Here is a 22,842-nt window from a genome sequence, read left to right on the forward strand (position 1 = left end):
TTCCCCCCAAAGCCAATGTAACACAAACACAGACACAGCAGCTACCGTGGGGAATACAACTCAGGACCGTCTATTCGAGAGACACGGACTTCTCTAACTCGTGGGATAAAGCTTCATCCTTACTAACAAGTTTTAGTAGCAGGATGCACTATTATTATTGTTAACTATTTGTATGGTGATTTCACTCTATTGTGCTCAGCACTGTACAGACACGGAACCAAAAGACTGTCGTGTTCTCTTCCTCTGAGTCAGGAAATTACCTTAAGATAGAAAGAAACAGGCTGCTATAATAAAATCATTGGATGACATTTGCAAAAATGAGTTTATTGCTTCACAATCATATCTGCAGGTTTATTTGTTTTTACTGACAATCAGAACAAAGTCTTTTTCCTCATTAAATATCCTAGAGGACACAGAAAGTCACGAGGGCTACAGTTATGGCCCTATGAGCAATTCCTAGCTAAGATGGCAGCGGGGTTCACTCCAGGGAGGGAAGATACTTCAGCAGCCAGGATTTTGTTTAGACGTCACTAAAAGACAAAAACAGGAGAGGAGTTAGTCAGCCTCCTTCAGGACTAGGAAGATGTCTCAGTAAGATTCCTTTGCAATTGAGTCATAGATTTTAAGGCCAGAAGAGACCAGATCATCTAGTCAGCACAAGCTAGGGAATTTCAACCCCTTTCCTCCCCAGGGAGGTACCTATAGACCATTATAGAAAGATCATGGAAAGGGCAGCATCTGCAGAGCCACTCACCACCCAGAGAAGTCTCTTGCCTTCCAGTAATCGATAACCTCAGCGATGTTTCCTGCGACCTTCCCGCTGGGCAACTGCAGATCATCGGAGACGTCGCCATTGAAGTTCCCGCAAGACGCGCACAGCTTGTTAGCCAGGCTCTCGCTGACTCTCACCGTCACCCCCCCACTGGGGCTAAACAGAACCTGCATTCCCGAGGCCTGGACCACGGCCACGCCGCCCTGAGACCTGCTCACAGACACGGCATCGGAGACGTTCGCCGGCAGCTGCAGCAGGCGCCCGTTCACCTGGAACACACAGACATAAGTCACAGGAGAACTGGGGAATGTGGAGGTGAATGAAATAGAAGGCCAGGAGCTGAAATAGAGTCCATAGGCCACATTACATGGCAACAGGATCTAGACTCTATAGAACCCATCATAAGGCTATGAGTCCATGGGCCCCAATACCAGGTAATGGGATCTAGAGTCTATGAGTCACAATAAAAAGCAATGGGGTCTAGTGACCATGGGCCCCATTATATGGCAATGGGGACTAGAGCGTATGGGGCACGACAAAAGCCAATAGTCTTAGACTGAGAGGTGCAGAAAACACTATGACTTACTGAGAAGCCAATCAATAAACAGTGCTCTGGAGAGCAAATTGTTCCAATCTGTCAATACCCAATCAAGGTGCACTGATTTGCATAGGCAACTTGATTGGCTAAAGTCCTGATTTCAGTGTTATTGATCTCTGAGCAACAGTGTTTCTTAGTGCAAAAAGAACTGTAGAGATTTTATGCAATTGTTTAATACCTTAATTTACATATTTGATTAATGATACCTGCACTTATTTGTATCAATGACAGCAGGCAATCAAGAGAGAGACAAGGTGGGTGAGCTCATAGCTCTTATGGGATCAACTTCTGTTGGTAGCAGCACAAGCTTTCAAGCTACACAGAGCTCTTCTTCAGGCGTGTACAGCTCGCAAGCTCCTTCCTTCCACCGACAGACGTTGGTACAACACAAGATATCTCACCCCCCCAATGGACAGCCCCCACCATGAAGAGGGAGGTCTTTTCCCCAATGGACAGGTGCCCCAGTGAAAGGAGAGATCTCTCCCAGGGAACCTACTGGGTCAGAGAGACCCTTCCTAGAGCAGTTCCCTGCCTCTCCTCCAACTTTCAAGGTGGGACACAGCAGGGGTGAGGGGGGCTGGGAGTCAGGACTCCTGGATTGCAGCCCCAGCTCTGGGAAGGGAGTGGGCTCTAGTGGGTTAGAACAGGGGGAAGTCAGGACTCCTGGGTTCTAGTTCAGTCTTTGCTACTGAATAATTGTTCATCAATAACTCATGTCATCCCCCTGCCCCAGCCTGTACACCATGTCCTGTCAACACCAGGGGTCTATGTGGCTGAATGAATTGAGCTTTGAGATGCCCAGATCAGCCCTAGTGAAGAGGATCAACATCACTGTAATTTCTAGTCTTTTCATCATTTCAGTGGCAACTGAATGAACTTTCTGCCCCTTCGACTCAGGCTGTTCTAACGTGGCCCCCTCTTACCCAGGTCTCCTTGTTCCTTTTCACAGCTATGAAAGCATCTCGGAAGAAAATGTAGACGGTTGTCCCAGCCATTGTTGCCCCGTCACTGCATGCCCTGATGTCCACCACCACCCTAAACCAGGAGGGGGCGCTGTTGTTGCAGAGAGAGACCAGCTCGTAAGCTCCACTGTGGAGATCTCCTCCAGAGGCGCCGTCGAAGGAGGTGAGCTGGGCTCCGGGGAGCAGTGTGCACCGGCCTTCCTGCTTCACACAGCCACGCACTCCATCCTGGAGCGCACAGATTTCTTCGTTGGAGCAGCTGTGTGGCTCACAGACAAGCCCGCCTGAGGCCTGGCAGGTGCACTTCTCGGAGCAAGCACTGGAGATGATGCTCTCCCCAGCCTACAGGGAAATTCCCAAACAACTTTGTTACGGAAAAGCAGCATGAGAAAATTCCCAGGATGGGATCAACTCAAAGCTCCCTTTGATTATTTAAATTACAGTAGCCTGCCAAGGTCAGGGTCCCATTGCGCTGGGTGCTGTATGTATAAATAGTGAGAGACAGTCCCTGCCCCAAAAGGTATGTCTTTACTGCAGAGTTATCTCGAGAGATATTTCTTTCTCTGGGGTAGCCTAGCCCAGGTCTGAGCAGTCACACCGCAAACCCCTACCCCAATTACTCTGTCCCCCTTGGTGTTGAGCTCTACCGTGTGTGCTGCTGGGACTTCTGGGGGCATATCCCGTGGTGCTTTCTGCTGCAATAAATGTGGGAATTTTGGTAATATTTTATCAGGTCTGTGTGCACCTCAGTTTCCTCGGCGCTTTGTACTGTATAAAGGGAAGAAGTGAGGTGTTGGACTCATGCAACCACCTGGTTGGAGGCCAGAGTCATTAACAAATGGAATAAAGTCTAGGATCCTGAATGGAGGGTCTGGAAGAGACAATGGGAACCCAATGGAAACCTGCACTGACCAACTACCAAAGACGGGAATTTAGCTGCAAGGAAGCAGAGCAAAGGCCCTGAGCTGGAGAATGAAGGGGAAAGGTGCCAGGTGGCTGAGTGAAGAACTTAGCTCACAGGGGCTCTCTCCTGGGATGGAGACAAAAGGACAGAGCAAAAGAAAGGAAGTGACATGGTTCCTCCGGCAGCATGACTGAAGGGAGCCCAGCCGTTAGCCAGTCTGAACTCTGCTGTGACCTTTGCTTCTCTGTGCTAACCCAAGGCCTTTCAGATGCTGTAGCCAGGGGACTAACAAGCTGTTACCTTGAAAAGGCCATCTGGTGTCGCTGCAAATTCTCACTGAGGGCTTTGCACTCTGAATAGGTAGGAACAAAACTCCCACAGGAGTCCAGGCTTGGCTGGACTCACTGCAGGGAGCCATGGAGAGACAAAGGATCACTGGTGCCCAAAGGGCCAGTTGTGGACTCACAGGGCCATAGACCTGCCCCTGTGGAGCTGTGTGGGTCCTTGGGGCCCGGCACACTAAAAGGGTCACCCCAAGGGACTAGTTACAAGCTGGCACATAGACCAGTCCCTCTGAGTCCATGACATTGGAATTCTTCCCCAGTGAATTGTGGCACAGGAGGGCTATCAGTGATTTAGCCTGTGTCTTCATGGTAAAGTGCCTGTTACCATCCTGAGAGTGAACAGCACCCAAGGTCCAACCACACCCCCACTCCACTCCCACCCCACCCCCACCCCGGATGGGCTGGCCAACCTGGGCTGAAAGAACCACTGAACTCGAGTGAGAACATCAGAATGGCCATAGTGGGTCAGACCAATGTCCATCTAGCCCAATATTCTGTCTCTGGCAGAACAGAACAGGGCAATTAGTCTGTGATCCATCCCCTGTCATCCACTCCCAGCTTCTGGCAGTCAAAAGGTTGGAGACAACCAGGAGCATGGGGTTAAAACCCTGAAAACCTTGGCAAATAGCTGTTGGTGACCCTATCCTCCTTGAATTTATCTAATTCTCTGTTGAACTCAGGTATAGTTTTGGCCTGCACAACATCTTCTGGCAATGACTTCAACAGGTTGCCTGTGTGTGGTGTGAAATGCTTCCTGACTGGGTTCAAGATGGAGCATGATAAGTTTAGGAAATTCCTAGACAGGAAAGGACCTGTCTCATTCCCCATCCTCCAAGCCAGCCACTTACCCTAACTGGGGTCAGGGTTAGACCTGCAGCCCACTAGAGGGGAAAGGCAACATGTCCCTTTCCCTGCCCCCCTAAGCCAGCCAGTGTCTCGTTCTGGGCCGGATCAGACCCAGCGCCCTCTAGTGGGGAAAGGCTCCATATCCCATTTTCCACCCAGTCCCATGGTTTTCCTGTGATGAATTCCTAGCGCATGGCATAGTTTCATTTCCACATGCAAGGATCACACAGGGTAGGTGTTTGGATGCTCATCTAACCCAATGTCACTGACTGCAGCGGAAGTCACATGGCTGACTGAAGGCAGGACGTAGCTGTAGGTTTTATGTGTCTCTGCACTGAAGGGCACAGACACCCAGTCGCTGTAACTCCCAGTGGGAAGCTGGGACAATCCCACACCTACAAGTACATGTGATGCAGGATGACAGCTGATTCCTATCCCAGCACCCACCTTGATGTAGCGTCCGTCACGCACGCAGCCGCATCCTTCCATGGACGTGCACGTTTCCCCATTGAATGCGTAGCCTGCGTCACACTGGCAGCCTTCAAAGCATTTTGCAGTGCATTGGGCAGGGGAGAACAAGCCAGCACATGTGAAATCGCAGGATCTAGTGCACAGCTCGTAGTGGCTGTTGGCCGGGCAGGTGAAAGCTGGAGAGACAGAAGTGAATGAGAAACAGATGAAAAACTGAGGCTGTGTCTGCACTACAGCAGCTACAGCGGCACAGCTACAGCACTGCAGCTATTCTGCTGTAGCACGTTGGTGTAAATGCTTCCTACATCAGCCGATGGGGCTCTCCCATCCATGTAGTTAATCTACCTCTTTGAGATATGATATCTGGGTCAATGGAAGAATTCTTCCATCAACACAGCTGTGTCTACAGTGGAGTTAGGTCAACCTAGCTATGTCACACAGGGTGTGTAATTTTCACAGCCCTGAGCGATGTGGCTAGGTCAATCTAATTTTTAGGTGTAGTGTAGACTAGGCCTACCTCAGCCGTCCCACCCCCTGCAGCATGCTCCCAACCAGCTACTCACTTCTCCCAAAGGTATCTGACAAGAAGAGAGATTGTGATACCACATCACTAGCTGCAAATACAGCTGAAGATAAGAGCAGGCTGTACATTGTTCTGTAAACTTACGGCAGAAGGAGGCTGTTCTCCAGGCACTGACTGTGGCTCCAGCTGCCTGGCACGCGGCAGTGTAGGCCTGGACACTCTGGCAGAGGATTTCTCTTGCTCCATTGGCAGCACACATGTCATAGAGACAATGGTTGAAATACTCGGTAGGGCTGACCAGTGAGTGACAGTATTTAAAGGGACCTGATGTCGCTCTGATCAACCCACAGGAGCTATCGACCTTGTATGGCGCTGTTTTAGCTGCATCACAGACCGGGCATCTTTCCCCACAGCCATTGGTGCATGTGGCACCATCAATGGGCACCTTCCAGGAGGCCCCAAACTCATCCGCGTTCTGGGCGCTCTTTCCACTGGGCAGCAGGAAGTCGTCGTTCTTGTCACCGTTGAAGTTGCCGCACAAGCCGCACACGTGTCCCTTGTAGGAGCTAGGGATGGAGACTAGGACATAATAGGAGGTGTCGTAAAGGACTTTGAGGCCAGAGGCAGACTGGACAATGATGTTGTTCCCCTCCTGGTTGATCTGAAGTTTCCCGTCGTTCATAGCCAGCGGGAGAGTGTAGAGCTCCCCGTCCACCTGTGCCAATGAGAGGGAAATTCACCTGTCACTTGTGCGGACTCAGCAGCTGTGTCTTGGTTACAACACACAGTGTTAGTCACTCTAGGCTAGTGGTTCTCAACCAGGGGTAAGCAGAGGTCTTCCACCGGGTACATTAACTTATCTAGATATTCGCCTAGTTTTACAACAGCCTAGATAAAAAAACACTAGGGAAGTCAGTATAACCTACAACTTCAGACAGACAATGACTTGTTTATATTGCTCTCTATACTATACACTGAAATGTACAGATGATATTTACATTCCAAATAATTTATTTTATAATTTTACGGTAAAAATGGGAGAGATTTTTCAGTACTAGTGTGTCTGTGACATTTTTGTATTTTTATGTCTGAGTTTGCAAGCAAGTAGTTCTTAAGTGAGTGAAACCTGGGGGTACACAAGACAAATCAGTCTCCTGAAAGTGGTACAGTAGTCTGGAAAGGCTGGGAGCCACTGCTCTAGGCTACAATGAGAATAATGTCAAACAGGGACTTACCATGACTTTCCACTTCCTTCCCCTCTCCATGGTGATGGTGTAACAATGAACGGAGACCACCACCAGCCGTGCCACTGACACTTGCCCATTACCATAGCTCTCATTTTCTACCATCACAGAGAAATTTGCCAGCCCAGCGTCACTGCTGCAGACTCTGGCTAAGCTGTAAGTGCAAGTGCCCTGGAAATCAAAGGCCCGTCCGTCAAAGGTCAGATAATGAGGGTCACCAGACGCTACACATTTGCTGCAGCCCACGGCGTGGCAGCCTAGGATTCCATTCTTCACCCTGCACTGCTCGTTGGCTCTGCAGGAGGCCTCCCGGCACTCGACGACCCCGTTGTCTTGGCACCGGCACCGTTCCTGGCAGGAGGTGCTGGTGTAGAACTCCTCTCCCTTCCTGTAGTACCTGCCCTGGTGCACACAGCCGCACTGCGCGATGGGGACGCACCGGTCTCCACTCAGGAGGAACCCGGAATCACAGAAACAACCTTCAGCACAGGGAGTGTCGCACCCATTTGGCGCCGAGAGGCCATGGCAGGTGGCAGGGCAGCCGCTCCCACAGAGCTCGTAGTGGGAGTTACGAGGGCAGGTGGCACCTGCAGGAGAATATCAGAGCGAACGTGCAGATAGGGATGAGAGAAAGAAGAAATGCAAAGGTAAGTTGAAGGAAATCTCTCTCAATTCACATCACTTAGAATAGGATTGTTCTGGTGGGGTTGGGAGCCAGGACTCCTGGGTTCTATTCCTAGCTCTGGGAGGGGAGTGGGGTCTAGTAGTTAGAGCAGGGAGGCTGGGAGTCAGGTCTCCTGGGTTGTATCCTAGATGTGAAAGGGCGGTCAAGGCTAGAGGGTTAAAGCAGTGTGGGCTGGGAGTCAGGTCTCCTAGGTTGTATCCCAGATGTGAAAGGGTGGTCAGGTCTAGAGGGTTAAAGCAGTGTGGGCTTGGAGTCAGGACACATGGCTGGGCCATTCTGAGCCCACCCTGTAGAGGGTGCTGCACATGCACACTGTGCACACAAAGAGAAGTCAATTAGCAGTACTTACTGCAGAATAAGGCCGATCTCCACTGCCCTATCTGGATGCCCCTGGCCTGGCAGGCTGTCACGTAGGCGCTGATTGCGCTGCAGAGAGCATCCCGGTGACCCTTGTACTGGCATGCGTCAAAGACGCAGTCGTCGAAGAAGGGGGCTGGGTTGATGATCTCATGGCACTCTCTGAATGGCCCGTCCCCTCTGGTGATGACCCCACAGTACCGATCTCCCTTGTAGGGTTGTCTCTGAGCCTCACTGCAGACTGGGCAGTCCGTGGTGCAACTGGGCAAGCATCCAGGGACCTCCCCCACCTTCCAGCTCTGTGCGAACTGGACGGCGTTCGCTGCCCGGCTCCCATTCCTCATGGTCAGGTCGTCACTGGCAGTTTGGTTGTTGTCACCACACAGTCCGCAGAGGGCGCTGGCGTAGGTGTTGGGCACAGTGACCCGGACCAGGCTGCTCCCGTCGAAGGTCACTCTCAGGCCAAAGGCAGTCTTGATGACAATGTGGGATCCACTGACATAGGCCTGTAGCTTCTCCTCATGGTAGAATGGCAGGTTCGTGAAGACTCCATCCACCTGGAACAGATGTGGCAGGACCGGGGCTTAATTTTGAATGAACACTGCAAGCAGACAGTGGGGATCCAGAACTCCTGGGTTCTATTCCTGGATCTGCAAGAGGTGTGGGGTCTAGTCTTGAGAGAATATAGAAGGATAAAATCATAGGAAGGGACCTCAGGAGGTATGTAGTCCAACCCCCTGCTCAAAGCAGAACCAATCCGCAGATAGATTTTTGCCCCAGATCCCTAAATGGCCCCCTCAAGGACTGAACTCTCAACCCTGAGCTATCACTCCCCCAGTCCACAAAGATGCTATCTATGTAGAAAAGACATGTCAGGAGTGGTCAAGGTCTGAATTCCCAGTTACACTAAGTCCCTTTCACACCTCTTGGGCAGTATAAGTGCAATTTATTTCAACTTTGGCTGGCAGAGCAGCGTAAAGGACCTTAGCACAACAGAAATCAGTGTCAAGCACCTTAGCAGAGGAAGTTTTTAGAGCTGTTGATTCCCCTGGAGTCAATGGGGCCAGATATCAAAGTGGCATGAATCGGCCATAGCTCCACCGGAGTCAATTGGGCCCAATCCCCAGCTAAATGAGTAAGTTGTTTGAGTGCAGAGGAGTTACAATGGCATAACTGCACTTACAGGGAAAAGAAAATGATCCATTATATATTTACAAAGGAGCATTCAGTTACTTCCCATACACTCACCAGCTCAGTATACAATGGACACAAGACGTGGTTCTACAGTGGTGACTGAAATCAGGGGCAACTTATCAACAGGAAGAGTTCCTGCTCACAGCTCCCTGAGTAGTCCTGTGGCTCTCCGTTCCTACCTTGATCTTGCGGGGATATTGCTGGCTGACAGTGATGTTTCTGCCGTACACCTCCAAGGTCACCGTTTTGGTGTAGGACACGGCCTTGCTGCCACGGTTGTTATTCTCCACCTTGATGTTGAACGGGGTGAGCGTGGGGTCCTTGGAGCAGACCCCAGCCAGCTGGTAGATGCAGGTGCCCATGAAATCATACTTTTTCCCATCAAAGGTGGTGTAGTGAGGGTCCCCGGAGGCCATGCACGTGGAGTAGCTGATTGCGTGGCAGTCACGGACCCCGTTGATCACGGCGCATCTCTCGCTGGCCTTGCAGCTGGTCTCCTGGCAAACCACCATGCCCAGGCTGGGATCACACCTGCACCGAGAGCGGCAGTTCTCATCGGCCCAGAACTCCTCACTGGGTTTGTAGTAGCGGCCATTGTAGTCACAGCCACAGCTCCCCACGGGGACACATTGGCCGGCACTCAGGACGTAACCGTTGTCACACTGGCAGGTCTCCACGCAGGGCTCCCGGCAGGAGGAGGGGGCAGTTCGGTCAGAGCAACTGGCTGGGCAGGCGTTCCCACAGGCCTCGTAGTGGCTGTTCTCTGGGCAGGGCAGGACTGGGAGGAGGTCAAAGAGGGGGAGATTTAACATCACAGGAAATGAACTAAAAACACCTTCTTAGATGCAGCAAGAGCCAGAGATAAATTCTAATGTGCAATCAGCGTCCTCTATATCACAGGCCCGATGTACAAGCAGCCACACTAAGGCCACCTCAGAAGCCCAGCACAGGGATCAGCCCAGTTAGGGAAGGGTGTTTGCTAGCTGGGAGAGCAGGGAAATACTCTCTGCTTATAGAAAACCCAAGAAGATCTGCAATGTGCACCCAGAGCAGATAAGATCTCACTTGTCAAGGCCTCATCTGGAAGCCCCACCCATGCCAGATGGCCTAGGACCCAGCACCTGTGCCACTGAAGTCGAGCGGTTAAGTAGATCCTGTATTTCCAGGTAGTATTTGGATGGATCTCACCTTTCCATCTCTTTCTGATTCATCCCTCTCTTCCATCCAATCCACCCACCAAATCCATCCCTCTCTTCTCTTCCTCAGTTACATCTCTCTCACACAATATTGACGACCCCTTATTTGATGTCATTCATTTTCACAACCTCCTTACATTTACTGGTAAGAGGAAAAAATATATTGATGAATACAATGATCCAGCTACATAACTGGAATGTGGATGTGTTTCCAAAGGATGGCCGAGCATACTTGACCTCGAAGCATTAGGATGCACAGGGAGAGGAGAAAGTGAGATTGTCTTTACTTTTGATTGTAATAAAATGCTCAATGCCTCCCAACACCCCTTAATTGTCTTTTGCGACTTCTGCTGAGGGATAGGGAGGTGTTGTTACTCATTGGTTGAGGAACACTTCTCTAAAGCATTCAATCCATCCATTAAAATAAATCCATTTATCTAATCCAGCCATATAACCAATAAATCAGTAAATCGACTGCATCAGAGACTATCTGCCTATCTTAGGTAATTATATAGCACACATTGCTATACTCTCTGAGCAGCTCACGATATGTAATATATTTACCCTCCCTCCGCCTTGTAAGAGAGAGCGGTACTGTTATCTCCATTGTACACATGGAAACAGAAGTGACTTGTCAAAAGTCACACAGGAAGCAGCTGGAAGAACAGAGATTGGAATCATGGTCTTCTAAGCATAGGCTACAGTTACAAAGTCTAATACCAGAAGGCACCATTGTGATCATCTACAGGCTAGAGAACATTCCCCAAATAAACCCAACAGCAAATCTGTTAAAAAAAGTCCAATCTTGATTTAAAAATTGTCAGTGATGTTGCATCCACCATGCGCCTTATCAAATTGTTCCAATGGTCAATTACTCTCGCTGTTAAAAATTTACTCCTTATTTCCGGTCTGAATTTGTCTAGCTTCACCTTCCAGCTATCAGGGTGTGTTATAACTTCATCTCCTAGACTGAAGTGCCCATTATTAAATATTAGTTCCCCATTTAGATACTTATAGACTGTAAAAGATGGCTACTCACCTTTGTAACTGTTGTTCTTCAAGATGTGTTGCTCATATCCATTCCAGTTAGATGTGCGCGCGCACCGCGTGCACGTTCGTCGGAGATTTTTACCCTAGCAACACTCGGTGGGCTGGCAGGGCGCCCCCTGGAGTGGGGCTGCTATGGTGACGGATATATACCCCAGCCGGCCCCTCAGCTCCTCAGTTCCTTCTTGCCGGCTACTCCGACAGTGGGGAAGGAGGGCGGGTTTGGAATGGATATGAGCAACACATCTCGAAGAACAACAGTTACAAAGGTGAGTAACCGTCTTTTCTTCTTCGAGTGCTTGCTCATATCTATTCCAGTTAGGTGATTCCCAAGCCTTACCTAGGCGGTGGGGTCGGAGCGAGACGTTGCGGAATGTAAGACCACTGAGGCAAAGGCGGCATCATCTCTGGACTGCTGGACCAATGCGTAGTGTGATACAAAGGTGTGGATGGAAAACCACGTAGCCGCACGACATATTTCCTGGATGGGAACATGGGCCAGGAAAGCGGCAGATGAGGCTTGAGCCAGAGTAGAGTGGGCGGTGAGATGGCCAATTAGAATGTGGGCCAAGTCGTAGCATGCCCGGATACAGGACATCACCCAAGATGAGATCCGTTGGGAAGAGATTGGCATGCCCTTCACGCGCTCTGCGACCGCTACGAATAGCTGAGGTGAACGTCTGAAAGGTTTGGTCCTCTGGATGTAAAAGGCGACGGCCCGGCGGACATCCAGGGTATGCAGCTGTTGTTCCCGGTGCGATGAGTGCGACTTCGGGAAAAAGACTGGTAGAAAGATGTCTTGATTAATGTGGAAGGCAGAGACCACCTTAGGGAGGAATGCCGGGTGCGGTCGCAGCTGTACCTTGTCCTTGTGGAATACCGTATACGGAGGATCCACCATCAAAGCGCAAAGTTCCAATACTCATCTAGCCGAGGTGATAGTGACGAGGAATGCTGTCTTCCAGGAGAGGTACAGCAGCGAGCTTGTGGCTAAAGGCTCAAAGGGTGGGCCCATGAGCCTAGCTAATATGAGGTTGAGATCCCATGTAGGGGATGGGCGCTTGATCTGAGGGTAGAGCCGCTCCAAGCCCTTGAGGAATCTGGAAACTATGGGGTGAGAGAAGATTGAACTGCCAGTTTCCCCAGGATAGAAGGTGGAAATAGCTGCAAGATGCACCCTTATAAAAGAGATCGTCAGGCCCTGCTCCTTGAGGGACCATAAGTAGTCCAAGATAATGGGGACTGATACACCTTCAGGAATAAAGACATGCTGGGCGCACCAGTGGGAGAAGCGCTTCCACTTGGTGAGATATATTGCCCGTGTGAAAGGCTTTCTGCTTCCCAGTAGCACCTCTTGCACAGAGGTGGAACAACGTAATTCAGATTGGTTCAACCAGACAGCAGCCATGCTGTCAGATGGAGGGACTGCAGGTCCGGGTGGTGAAGCCTGCTGAAGTCCTGCGTTATGAGGTCCAGGCAGAGTGGCAGAGATATTGGGTCTGCCAGAGAAAGGTCGAGCAGCAGGGTGTACCAGTGCTGTCTCGGCCATGCCGGAGCGATCAGTATTAGCTGGGCTCTGTCCCTGCGGAGTTTGAGTAGAACTCTGTGGATGAGGGGAAAAGGTGGGAAGGCATAAAATAGGTGACCTTTCCAGGGAATTAGGAACGCGTCCGAGAAGGAGCGTGGGGAGCAACCCTGCAGGACGCAGAACACCTGGTATTTCCTGTTCTCTCGGGAGGCAAAGAGGTCTATCTGGGGAAAGCCCCACTTCCGGAATACAGAATGGAGAATGTCCGGACGGATGGACCACTCGTGGGACAGGAAGGACCTGCTCAGGTGATCCACGAGAGAGTTCCGGACTCCCGGGAGAAAGGAGGCTACCAGGTCTATTGAGTGGGCTATGCAGAAGTCCCACAGTTGCATCGCCTCTTGACAAAGGGGGCAAGATCGCGTCCCTCCCAACCTGTTTATGTAATACATGGCCATTGTGTTGTCTGTGAACACTGCAACACAACAGCCCTGTAGATGACGCTGGAAGGCTTGGCACACCAGTCGGACCGCTCTTAGTTAGTGGACATTGACGTGAAGCGCCAATTCCCGAGAGGACAAAAGGCCTTGAGTGCGAAGGTGCCCTAGGTGAGCACCCCAGCCGAGAGATGAGGCGTTCATTGTTAGGGACGCGGAGGACTGCAGTGGATGGAACGGTCGACCCGTACACACCAGGGATAGCATCAGCCGCCAGTCGAGGGAGCCAAGAATGCTCGATGGAACTGTGAGTATCATGTCTATGGCGTCCCTGCGCGGACGATAGATTGAGGCGAGCCAAGTTTGAAGAGGACGCATGCACAGTCTGGCGTGCTTTGTGACGAAAGTGCACACAGCCATGTGACCAAGGAGGCCAAGGCAAGTGCGGGCAGAGGTTGTTGGGAAGCTTTGTAGTCTTTGTACAAGGGAGACTATAGCCTGAAACCGAAGTGGAGGCAAGCTGGCTGTTGCAAGATTGGAGTCCAGCATGGCCCCTATGAATTCTATTCTCTGCGTAGGCACCAAAGTGGATTTTTCCAAATTGATTATCAGGCCTAGACGGGTGAATAGGTCCTTGATGACGCTCACATGAGCGGTGACCTGTGCCTCGGAGGTCCCTCAAATAAGCCAGTCGTTGAGGTATGGAAAGACATGTATTCTACGATGGCGGAGGGAGGCGGCGACTACAGCCATACACTTCATGAATACCTGAGGGGCCAAGGAGAGGCCAAAGGGAAGGACCGTAAACTGGTAATGTTGATGATTCACCACAAAGCGTAGATACTGTCTGTGCGGGGGGTAAATAGCGATGTGGAAATATGCGTCCCTCATGTCGAGAGCGGTGTACCAATCTCCGGGATCCAGGGAAGGGATGATGGTTCCCAGGGATACCACACGGAACTTGAACTTTTTCATGAATTTGTTCAGTCCTCGCAGGTCCAGGATAGGCCAGAGGCCCCCTTTTGCCTTGGGAATTAGGAAATATCTGGAATAGAACCCCTTGCCTCTTAACTCCTCCGGAACCTCCTCTATAGCTCCCATTGCAAGGAGCCTCAAAACCTCCAGCAGAAGGAGTTGCTCGTGAGAGGGATCCCTGAAGAGGGACGAGGAAGAGGGTTGGGGGGGGGGGTTGAAATAAACTGAAGACAGTATCTAAACTCCACCGTGCGTAGGACCCAATGGTCCGAGGTTAGTTGGGACCATGCAGGGAGAAATGGGACAAGGCAGCTGTAGAACTGAAAAGGATCCTGGGAGGCCATTGGTACACTGCTCTCGGGGGCACCCTCCAAAGTTTGGTTTTGGTCCCACTGGTGGCTTGGTGGGACTGGAATTGTTACCTCATTGAGGCCCAGACAGGGCTGGCGCTACCATTTAGGCAGCCTAGGCAATTGCCTAGGGTGCCAGAATAAATGGTGGGCGCCATTTTGCCGGAGGGGGCGGCAGGCGGCTCTGGTGGAGCTGCCGAAGTGGTGCCTGTGGAGGATCCGGTGCTCCGCGGCTCCGGTGGAGCTGCCGCAGTTGTGCCTACGGACGGTCGGCTGCTCGCGCAGCTCCGGTGGACCGCCCTCAGGCATCACTGAGGCAGCTCCACCGGAGCCATGGAGCACCAGACCCACCGCAGGCACCACTGCGGCAGCTCCAGTGGAGCCGTGGGACCAGCGCGCGGGGCAGCGAAATTGCCGTCCGCCTAGGGCACTCAAACCCCTAGCGCCATTCCTGGGCCAGACTAATGTCTGCGATTGGTACGACCTCGCCTTCTGGTGAAGTCTTGCCTTGGCCGAAGTGGGGGGTAGGGGCGCTGAGTTTGGGGCCGCAAAGACCGTCTTTGAGTTTGTGGCGTATGCATTCCCAGCGAATGCATAATTACGCAATTGCCTTTTAAACTCTGTAGCCTAGAGTCCATCTTCTGCGAGAACAGGCCCTGGCCATCAAAAGGTAAGTCTTGTATAGTCTGCTGAAGTTCAGGTGGCAGGCCTGACTCTTGCAGCCATGATATACGTCCGCATGGCGATTCCAGAGGCGACCGTTCTAGCTGTCGAATCGGCGGCATCCAGCGAGGCCTGGAGGGAGGTCTGCGCAACTTTCTTCCCTTCCTCCAGGAGTGCTGAGAATTCCTGGCGGGAGTCCTGTGGGACGAGCTCTGTAAACTTCCCTACCACCTCCCAGGTGTTATAGCTGTAGCAACTCAGGAGGACTTCTTGGTTCACCACCCTGAGTTGGAGGCCTCCCGCGGAATAGATTTTTCTTCCTAATAGATCCATTCGCCTGGCCTCCCTTGATTTAGGTGCAGGGGCTTGCTGGCCATGGCACTCCCGTTCATGGACAGACCGTACAACCAATGAACAGGGAGGGGGGTGTACATAAAGGTACTCATACCCTTTGGAGGGCACCATGTATTTCCATTCGACCCCTCTGGCTGTGGACGGTATGGATGCCGGGGATTGTCAGATGGTATCCACTCTAGCCTGGATCGGACAAATGAAGGTGAGGGCCACCCTAGTTGGCATCTCTGCCGACAGTATACTGATTACCGGGTCCTCCACCTCAGGAACTTCCTCTACGGGTAAGTTGATATTAAGGGGAACATGCCGCAAAAGGTCCTTGTGTGACCTGAGGTCGATTGGAGGTGGTCCCGATGTTGATGTCCCCGCCACCGCTTCATCCGGGGAGGAGGAGGATGAAACCCCGGGGACAAGCGAGTTCTGGACTGAACCCTGATCCTGAGGTATGTCTGGAGCCAGTAGATCTTGTGGGTCCGGTATGTGGGCAAGAGATTCCTCTGTACCAGCTGGGGGAGGTCTGCTAACGGTGGCCTCTGGCGCTCGGTGTTTGGAAGGGCCAAAGCGGGATGATAAAGGGGGTTCACCCTGGGCTTGGTGATAAGCCCAAGTTGTCCAAAAAGACCAATGATGAGGTCCTTGGTCCCGGCCAAGGGTTCCTTGGGTGAACCTGTTGTGAATATCCGAATCTCCATAGGATGCACTGTCTGCATGGGAGGAGGTAGATGGATGACGAGAAGGCCACGGAGGGGCGGAGACCGTTTGATGCGGGTCCCTGCGTTCACTCGATCTGTCCCCAAGCGGTGCCGGAGAACGGTACTGGGAGTGGTATCGGTGCCGGGAATGAGACCGGGACCTGCGACCAGTGCGGTGCCGGGAGGTTGACTGGTGCCTTGAATCGCCGTGCCGAGATCGGCTGCGAGAGGTACGGTGCCGCAAGTGGTGTCGGGACCTAGGGCGGTGCCGAGAGTATTTGGTCGGTGACCGGGACCTCGAACGGTGCCGCAAGTATGACCGGTACCTCGATGGGGAGAGGTACCGGCACTGAGAGCGGCGCCGGGACCAGGATCGATGACGGGACCGAGAGTGCCTGTGGGACCTGGATCGGGACCGGCGACATTCAGTGGTACTGGGTGAAGATGGTCTTATGAGGGCCGGCTTGCCTATTGACTGAAGAACCCGCACCGGCGGTGCCGGGGGTTGAGGCAGCTCAGGCTCCGTCAAGGCAATCAAGTCCTGTGCCGTGGAGAACATCTCCGGAATGGAGGGCACGATATGCTCAACCACATCGCGTTCTGGGGAGCTGGTAGGCACCGGACTCGATGGCTCTTGCGAGGCCGGAATCAATGGTGCGGAGGATGTCGGTGCCATGGCAGTTGTCAGTGCCGGGCGGCCCGACTTAGCTAAGCGCTCAGACTGCGGCGTAGTGCTTCTTGCTCCTTGGTGAGAGAGAGCAGTGCCGGGCAGGAGCTTGGGCCGGTAATGGCTGATGTCGAGGAGCCTTCACTGTCGGTGCGCGCTCCGGTGCAGAAGAGGCACTTACTTGTTCCCAGTGCCACAGGTGGTGCCGAAGACGGAGGAGTCAGTGCTGCCTCCATCAAGAGTTGCTTCAGGCGAATGTCCCGCTCTTTTTTAGTCCGGGGCTTGAAAGCCTTACAGATGCGGCACTTGTCCATGAGATGGGATTCACCCAAACACTTGAGACAGGAGTTGTGAGGGTCTCCTGTAGGCATTGGCCTATGACAGGCCGAGCATGGTTTGAAGCCCGATGAACCGGGCATAGGCCCCGGTACCGGGTGAGGGGAAGGGGCTAACCCCTGATCCCTCTTAACTATATACAATAAGTACTACAGAACTAATAACTAAACACTAACTATACTTGTAGGAAATCGAACTATATACACAATATAATAGAAACGAGCGAATCGCTAGGGAGGTGGAGGTCAGCTAAGCTGCGCTCCACTGTTCCAACGACCGACACGGCGCCACAGCGGCGCCACTCCAGGGGGCGCCCTGCCAGCCCACCGAGTGTTGCTAGGGTAAAAATCTCCGACGAACGTGCACACGGTGCGTGCACACCTAACTGGAATGGATATGAGCAAGCACTCGAAGAAGAATCAAGTCAACCCTTAACCACTGTTAAGCTTAATCAGTGGCACTCTTTGAGTCTCTCACTATAAAGCACTATAAATGATCTTTTAATCATTCTCCTAGCTCTTCTCTGACCCTCTCCAATTTATCATCTTTCTTGAACTGTGGGCACCAGAACTGGACACAGGAGTCCAGTAGCAATCACACCAATGCCAAATCTAGAGATGAAATTACTTCTCTGCTCCCACTCACGATTCCCTGCTTTTTGTATCCCGGGGTTGCATTAGTTCTTCTGGTCACAGCGTCACACTGGGAGCTCATGTTCAGCTGATTATCCACTGTGACCCCCAAATCTTTTCGACCGTCACTGCTTCCCAGGATCAAGTGCTCCTCCTGTAAGTCTGGCCTACATTTTTTGTTCCTAGATTTACATATTTACATTTAGCTGTATTAAAACTTGTATAATTTGCTTGCACCGAGTTTGCCAAGCAATCCAGATTGCTCTGAATCGGTGACCTGTCCTCTTCTTTATTTACCACTCCCCCAAGTTTTGTGTCATCTGCAAACTTGATCAGTGATGATTTAATGTTTTCTGCTGGGCAGGGGCGTGCATAGGAATTTAGATTCCAGCATTTTTGGAGGGGCAAGTTCTGTGCCCCTGCTGGGGTCCCAGGGACAGAGGAACTGTCAGCTCCCGTCAGGGTTCCAGCACTGGAGGAGAGCATGCTCACCCTGCCAGGGCCCTAGGCCTGGAGGAGCTCGCGTGCTGACCCTGCCAGGGCCCGGAGGCTGGAGGGGCTTGCGCTCTTCCTGCTGGGGCCCCCAAGAATCCAAGGAGCTCTGTGCCCTCTGCCAATTATTGGGGGGCCCATGCCCCTGGTTGCCCTCCCTTTTGCACGCTCCTGCATCTAGGTCATTGATAACATGGTAATTAGCAATCCCTCTGGAAACACACCTGCTCAGGAGTGTTTCCTCTAATTTTTCCCACCATATGTGGAACGCATCACCTCCACATTGGTGCACACAACAAAATTCATGTTGCGGGGGTGGGCCCGAGGGATTTGGAGTGTGGGAGGGGGCTCAGTGCTGGGGCAGAGGTTTGGGTTGTAGGGGGATGAGGGTTCTGGCTGGGGGTGCAGGCTCTAGGGTGGAGCTGGGGATGAGGGGATTGGGGTACAGGAGGGGGCTCAGGGCTGGGGCAGAGGTTTGGGTTGTAGGGGGATGAGGGCTCTGGCTGGGGGTGCAGGCTCTAGGGTGGAGCTGGGGATGAGGGGATTGGGGTACAGGAGGGGGCTCAGGGCTGGGGCAGAGGTTTGGGTTGTAGGGGGATGAGGGCTCTGGCTGGGGGTGAGGGCTCTGGAGTGGGGCCAGGGATGAGGGGTTTGGGGTGCAGGCTGCCCCAGGGCTGCAGTGGGGATAGAGGACTTCCCCAAGCCCTCTCTCATTGCAGCAGCTCAGGGTCAAGTTAGAGGCGCCTCTCCCCAGCCATGGCAGCTTCAGTGGGGCTGAGCCAGGCTGGACGGGGGGAGGGGCACCTCTCCCCGCCTGCGTGGCCGTTGCTAGCCTACTTTGTGGCCGTGCAGCTGCGCAGCTTACAGGGAACTTAGCTGCTCAGGGATGATTCCTTAACCATGCTCCAACCAGCTTGTCCATGCTGATTCCTGCCTTGAGTGTGGAGGACCGGACTAGATGACCTCTCAAGGTCCCTTCTAGTTGTATGATTTTATGCAATTATCTAATAGTGCTGGCTGAAAAAGCTTGAAAAAAAATTTTTTCCATCAGACAATGTCAAAATTTAAATTTTCTGTCGGAAATTTAAAAAAGAAGTGGCAGAATTCTTGTGGTCCATAATGGGGCAGGGAGAGACCATGGTGCATCATGAGAGATGGACAGGGAGCAATGCCCATAGGAGAGAATCAGAGTACAAGGAGTCCAGAACTACAGCTCCCATGTGGCTGCTCAGGCAGGTGCAGAGATTAATGTTGATGTGAAATAAAATGTTTCCTTTCAGAACTCCAGTCTGAAATGTTCAATTTGAGAATATCATAATGTTTGTTTCTCTCTAAATATTTCATTTGGACATTTTTTGATTTATTTTTTTTCAGAACATCAATGTTTTGACATTTTGGGCCCATTTGGGGACAAATGGATATATTAAAACATCAGAATTTCCCATGGGATGGAAATTCACCTTACTGATGAGTCAGTCATTTTCTGTCTCTCATGCCTCCATCTAATGTGTATACCTGATGTTTACATCCATGAGTGTGTACACCACCCATCTGATGTGTACATCCATGAGTATCTATATCTGTCTCATCTGGAACCTAATCCATTTAATTTATCCATCCATCTGTCTACTGTCTAATCTATCAATCTTTACCTCAAATCGATTTAATCTCCCTGTGCATCAAATCCATCCATCCAGCCATTAAATCAATTTAATCTCCCTATCCATGCAATCTATCTATTTCTCCCTACAATATACTGAGTCTTTCTCTTTCTCTGATCTAATCTACCAAACCCATGTGTCTATCCATTGTCAATCTATCTAGTCTGTTCTCGGGATTTCTAATGCACTATCCCCATAGTGCCTAGTTGCCAAGGTGCAGTATCTAACATTATCTGCCTGATGCTAAGCCCCCTCAACATCTCCTCAAGCAGTAGAGTAAGTAGATTGGCTTGTCTTATTGCTGCTTTTGTCAGTAAAGAAACCAAAGCACAGAGCTCACCACAGCCGGATGGTGTCCTCCAGTCATAGACGGTGATGCCCTGTTTCTTGCAGATGGCTGCGTAGGCCTCCAGTGCCTGGCACAGGATGTTCTTGGCTCCCCCGTTCAGACACACATCATAGATGCAGCTGTCAAAAATGTCCTCCGGGCTCACTTTGGGGTGACACTCTCTGAAGGGCCCTCCTGGTGCTTTGCTGATCAAACCACAGTATTCGTTGCCCCCATAGGTCTCCTTCTTGCTCTCATCGCACGTTGGGCATTTCCCTTTGCAAACATCCCAGCAGAAAGGGTCCTGGTCTTTGACTTTCCAGCCCTTGGCCCATTCCACGATGGAGGAGACTCTGGTGCCGTTGGGTGACGTCATGTCATCTCCACTGTTTTGGTTGAAATCCCCACAAAGGCCGCACATGGCCCCATAATAGCTGCTGGGGAGGGTGATGATCAGGTGCCAATTCCAGTCATACGATACCTGCAGACCAAAGTCTGTCTGCAGGATAGCATTGAGACCGCTCTGGTAGAGCTTGATTTTACCGTCTTCAAGGGTCACCGGCAAGCTGGTGGTCACGTCATTGATCTAGAGATAGGAGGAAAAAAACAATGGTTATTTCTCTTTTCATCTCACCTATTATAACAGTTCTGCTCCTCTGGTCCTTTTTGTATGAATGGAACAAAAAAGATTTTGCCATTCTCCAAAATTTATTTGGTATCTATCTATCTATATGTGCATGAGGATGGAGAGAAAAAGAGATGTCTGTGGGGGATAGACAGAGTGATGGATAGATGTGTATGGGGATGGATAGATAACGAGCTTTGTACAGAGATGGAAGGGAGGATGGATACACAGGTATGAGAATAGATAGATAGATGTGTAGGAGGATGGAAGGGGAGATAGATTCAAAGATAGATATATTTGGGGGTGTGGATCAGGAGATGTTTTTATTCCAATCATTTTTGCATTTTCTACTCACTCTGATTTTCCCAACTTCGTTCTTGTAGATAGCAATGTTGTACCCGTAGACGTAGATGTGGGTCAGGCGCACGTAGGAGACAGCCTGATTACCGCCCCTGTTGTCATTCTTCTCATTGATGGTGAAGGGCACCAGGGTGGGGTCGGTCCCACAGTACTTGGCAATGGTGTAGGTGCAGGTGCCCTGGAAGTCAAAGTTCAGCCCGTCAAAGGTGTGATAGTGCGGGTCCCCCCAGCCCCAGCAGGTTCCAGTGTAGCTGGGAACACACGTTGCACGGCCGTTCTCAATCTTGCATGTCTCCTTGGTCCGGCACTTCAGAACTTTGCAAGGATCTGAAAGGGAAGAAATCCCAGGAGTCCATGAGTGAGAGCTAGATGCCAGACAAGCTTGGTTCAGCATAGGCTCAGTTATTGTCCGGAACCAACTGGCCCACCAAAGTCATTCAGAAGAGGGGCCAACCAGAGAACAGTCAATGACAGACAGTTTGCTACAGATGAGAGACCTAGACTATATGTCCCTGCTCAGTGATTGATGAGGAAGAAATTCCCTTGGCTTCTGTAGAATCATGGAATCAGATGGTTAGAAGGGACTGAAAGGGTCATGTAGTCTAACCTCCTGCTAAGATGCAGGATTGAAGCTCTGCCTGAGTAGGATTAAGTAAATAGATAGAGAAAGGACCTCAACATTGGACCTAAAAGGCAGGAACAGAGGAGACTTTTATTTACCTCTTGACTGTCAAGTCCCTGATCCAAAAGCCAAGGATAAAATCCATTACTTGATTTCACATCTCTTGCCTCCCAGCCCCCCATCTCCTACCCTTATAACTCATTAGATCCCACTCCCCTCCTAGAACTAGGGATAAAGCCCAGGAGAATTGGCTCCTAGCCCCCCTGCTCTAACCACTTGACCCCACTCCCCTCCTAGATCTAAGGATAGAAACTCTACTCTGGGCCAGACCCTCAGCTGTTGTTACTCGACTGAGTCTGCTCCAATGTCCAGTTCTACAATCATCTCTCTTCTTCTTTCACTCACTCTCTTTTACCTTTGTTGATACATTGCATGACTCCATCTCTGATCTCACAGGTTTCATCACTGGCACAGCTGTGGGCCTCGCAGGTGAATCCTTGGGCAGGAATGCAGGTGCAGCTTTGCTGGCACTTCTTCCTCAGGACTGTGTTGTTGGGCTGTTTGAAAAAGGGAGAACTAATACAATGTAACCCAGACAAACATAGTTTTACAGTGAGGAAGTTTTCAGTTATATGTAGCCCATATATGGGTACAGAAATCGCATCTCTTGTCTCCCAGCCTCCCTAACTCACTAGATCTCACTCTTCTCCTAGAGCCAGGAACAGAACCCAGGAGTCCTGGCTCCCCACACCCCCATTGCTCTTTTCTTTACCTCTTGACTGTCAAGTCCCTGATCCAAATGCCAATGATAAAATCCCTGACTTGATTCGACAGAAACCCCATTCTCCTTGAGAGCTGGCTATAGAACCCAGGAGTCCGGTTTCCCTGCCCCCTTTTGCTCTAAACTACTAGGCCCTACTCTCCTCCCAGAGTAAGGGATAGAAGCTATTAGTTATCGTTCCCAGCCACCCTGCTCT

General features: G+C 51.3%; 1 protein-coding gene across 1 annotated transcript in view; it reads right to left on the reverse strand.

Moving 5' to 3' along the window:
• Nucleotides 1-362: 362 nt before the first annotated feature.
• The window catches only part of LOC115640394 (IgGFc-binding protein-like), a 34,903-nt gene continuing 12,423 nt past the window's right edge, over nt 363-22,842 (reverse strand). The window contains exons 9-19 of the mRNA XM_030543135.1: nt 22,281-22,422; nt 21,239-21,570; nt 20,271-20,844; nt 9,080-9,678; nt 7,699-8,263; nt 6,656-7,251; nt 5,565-6,135; nt 4,874-5,073; nt 2,294-2,674; nt 755-1,041; nt 363-530 (exon numbers count right to left, since the gene is read on the reverse strand). Of these exons, the coding sequence (XP_030398995.1) occupies nt 521-530; nt 755-1,041; nt 2,294-2,674; nt 4,874-5,073; nt 5,565-6,135; nt 6,656-7,251; nt 7,699-8,263; nt 9,080-9,678; nt 20,271-20,844; nt 21,239-21,570; nt 22,281-22,422 (4,257 nt within the window). The 3' untranslated portion in view covers nt 363-520. The remainder of the gene's footprint in view (nt 531-754; nt 1,042-2,293; nt 2,675-4,873; nt 5,074-5,564; nt 6,136-6,655; nt 7,252-7,698; nt 8,264-9,079; nt 9,679-20,270; nt 20,845-21,238; nt 21,571-22,280; nt 22,423-22,842) is intronic.

This window comes from Gopherus evgoodei, unplaced genomic scaffold, assembly GCF_007399415.2.
Source record: "Gopherus evgoodei ecotype Sinaloan lineage unplaced genomic scaffold, rGopEvg1_v1.p scaffold_31_arrow_ctg1, whole genome shotgun sequence".
NCBI classification, from domain to species: Eukaryota; Metazoa; Chordata; order Testudines; family Testudinidae; genus Gopherus; species Gopherus evgoodei.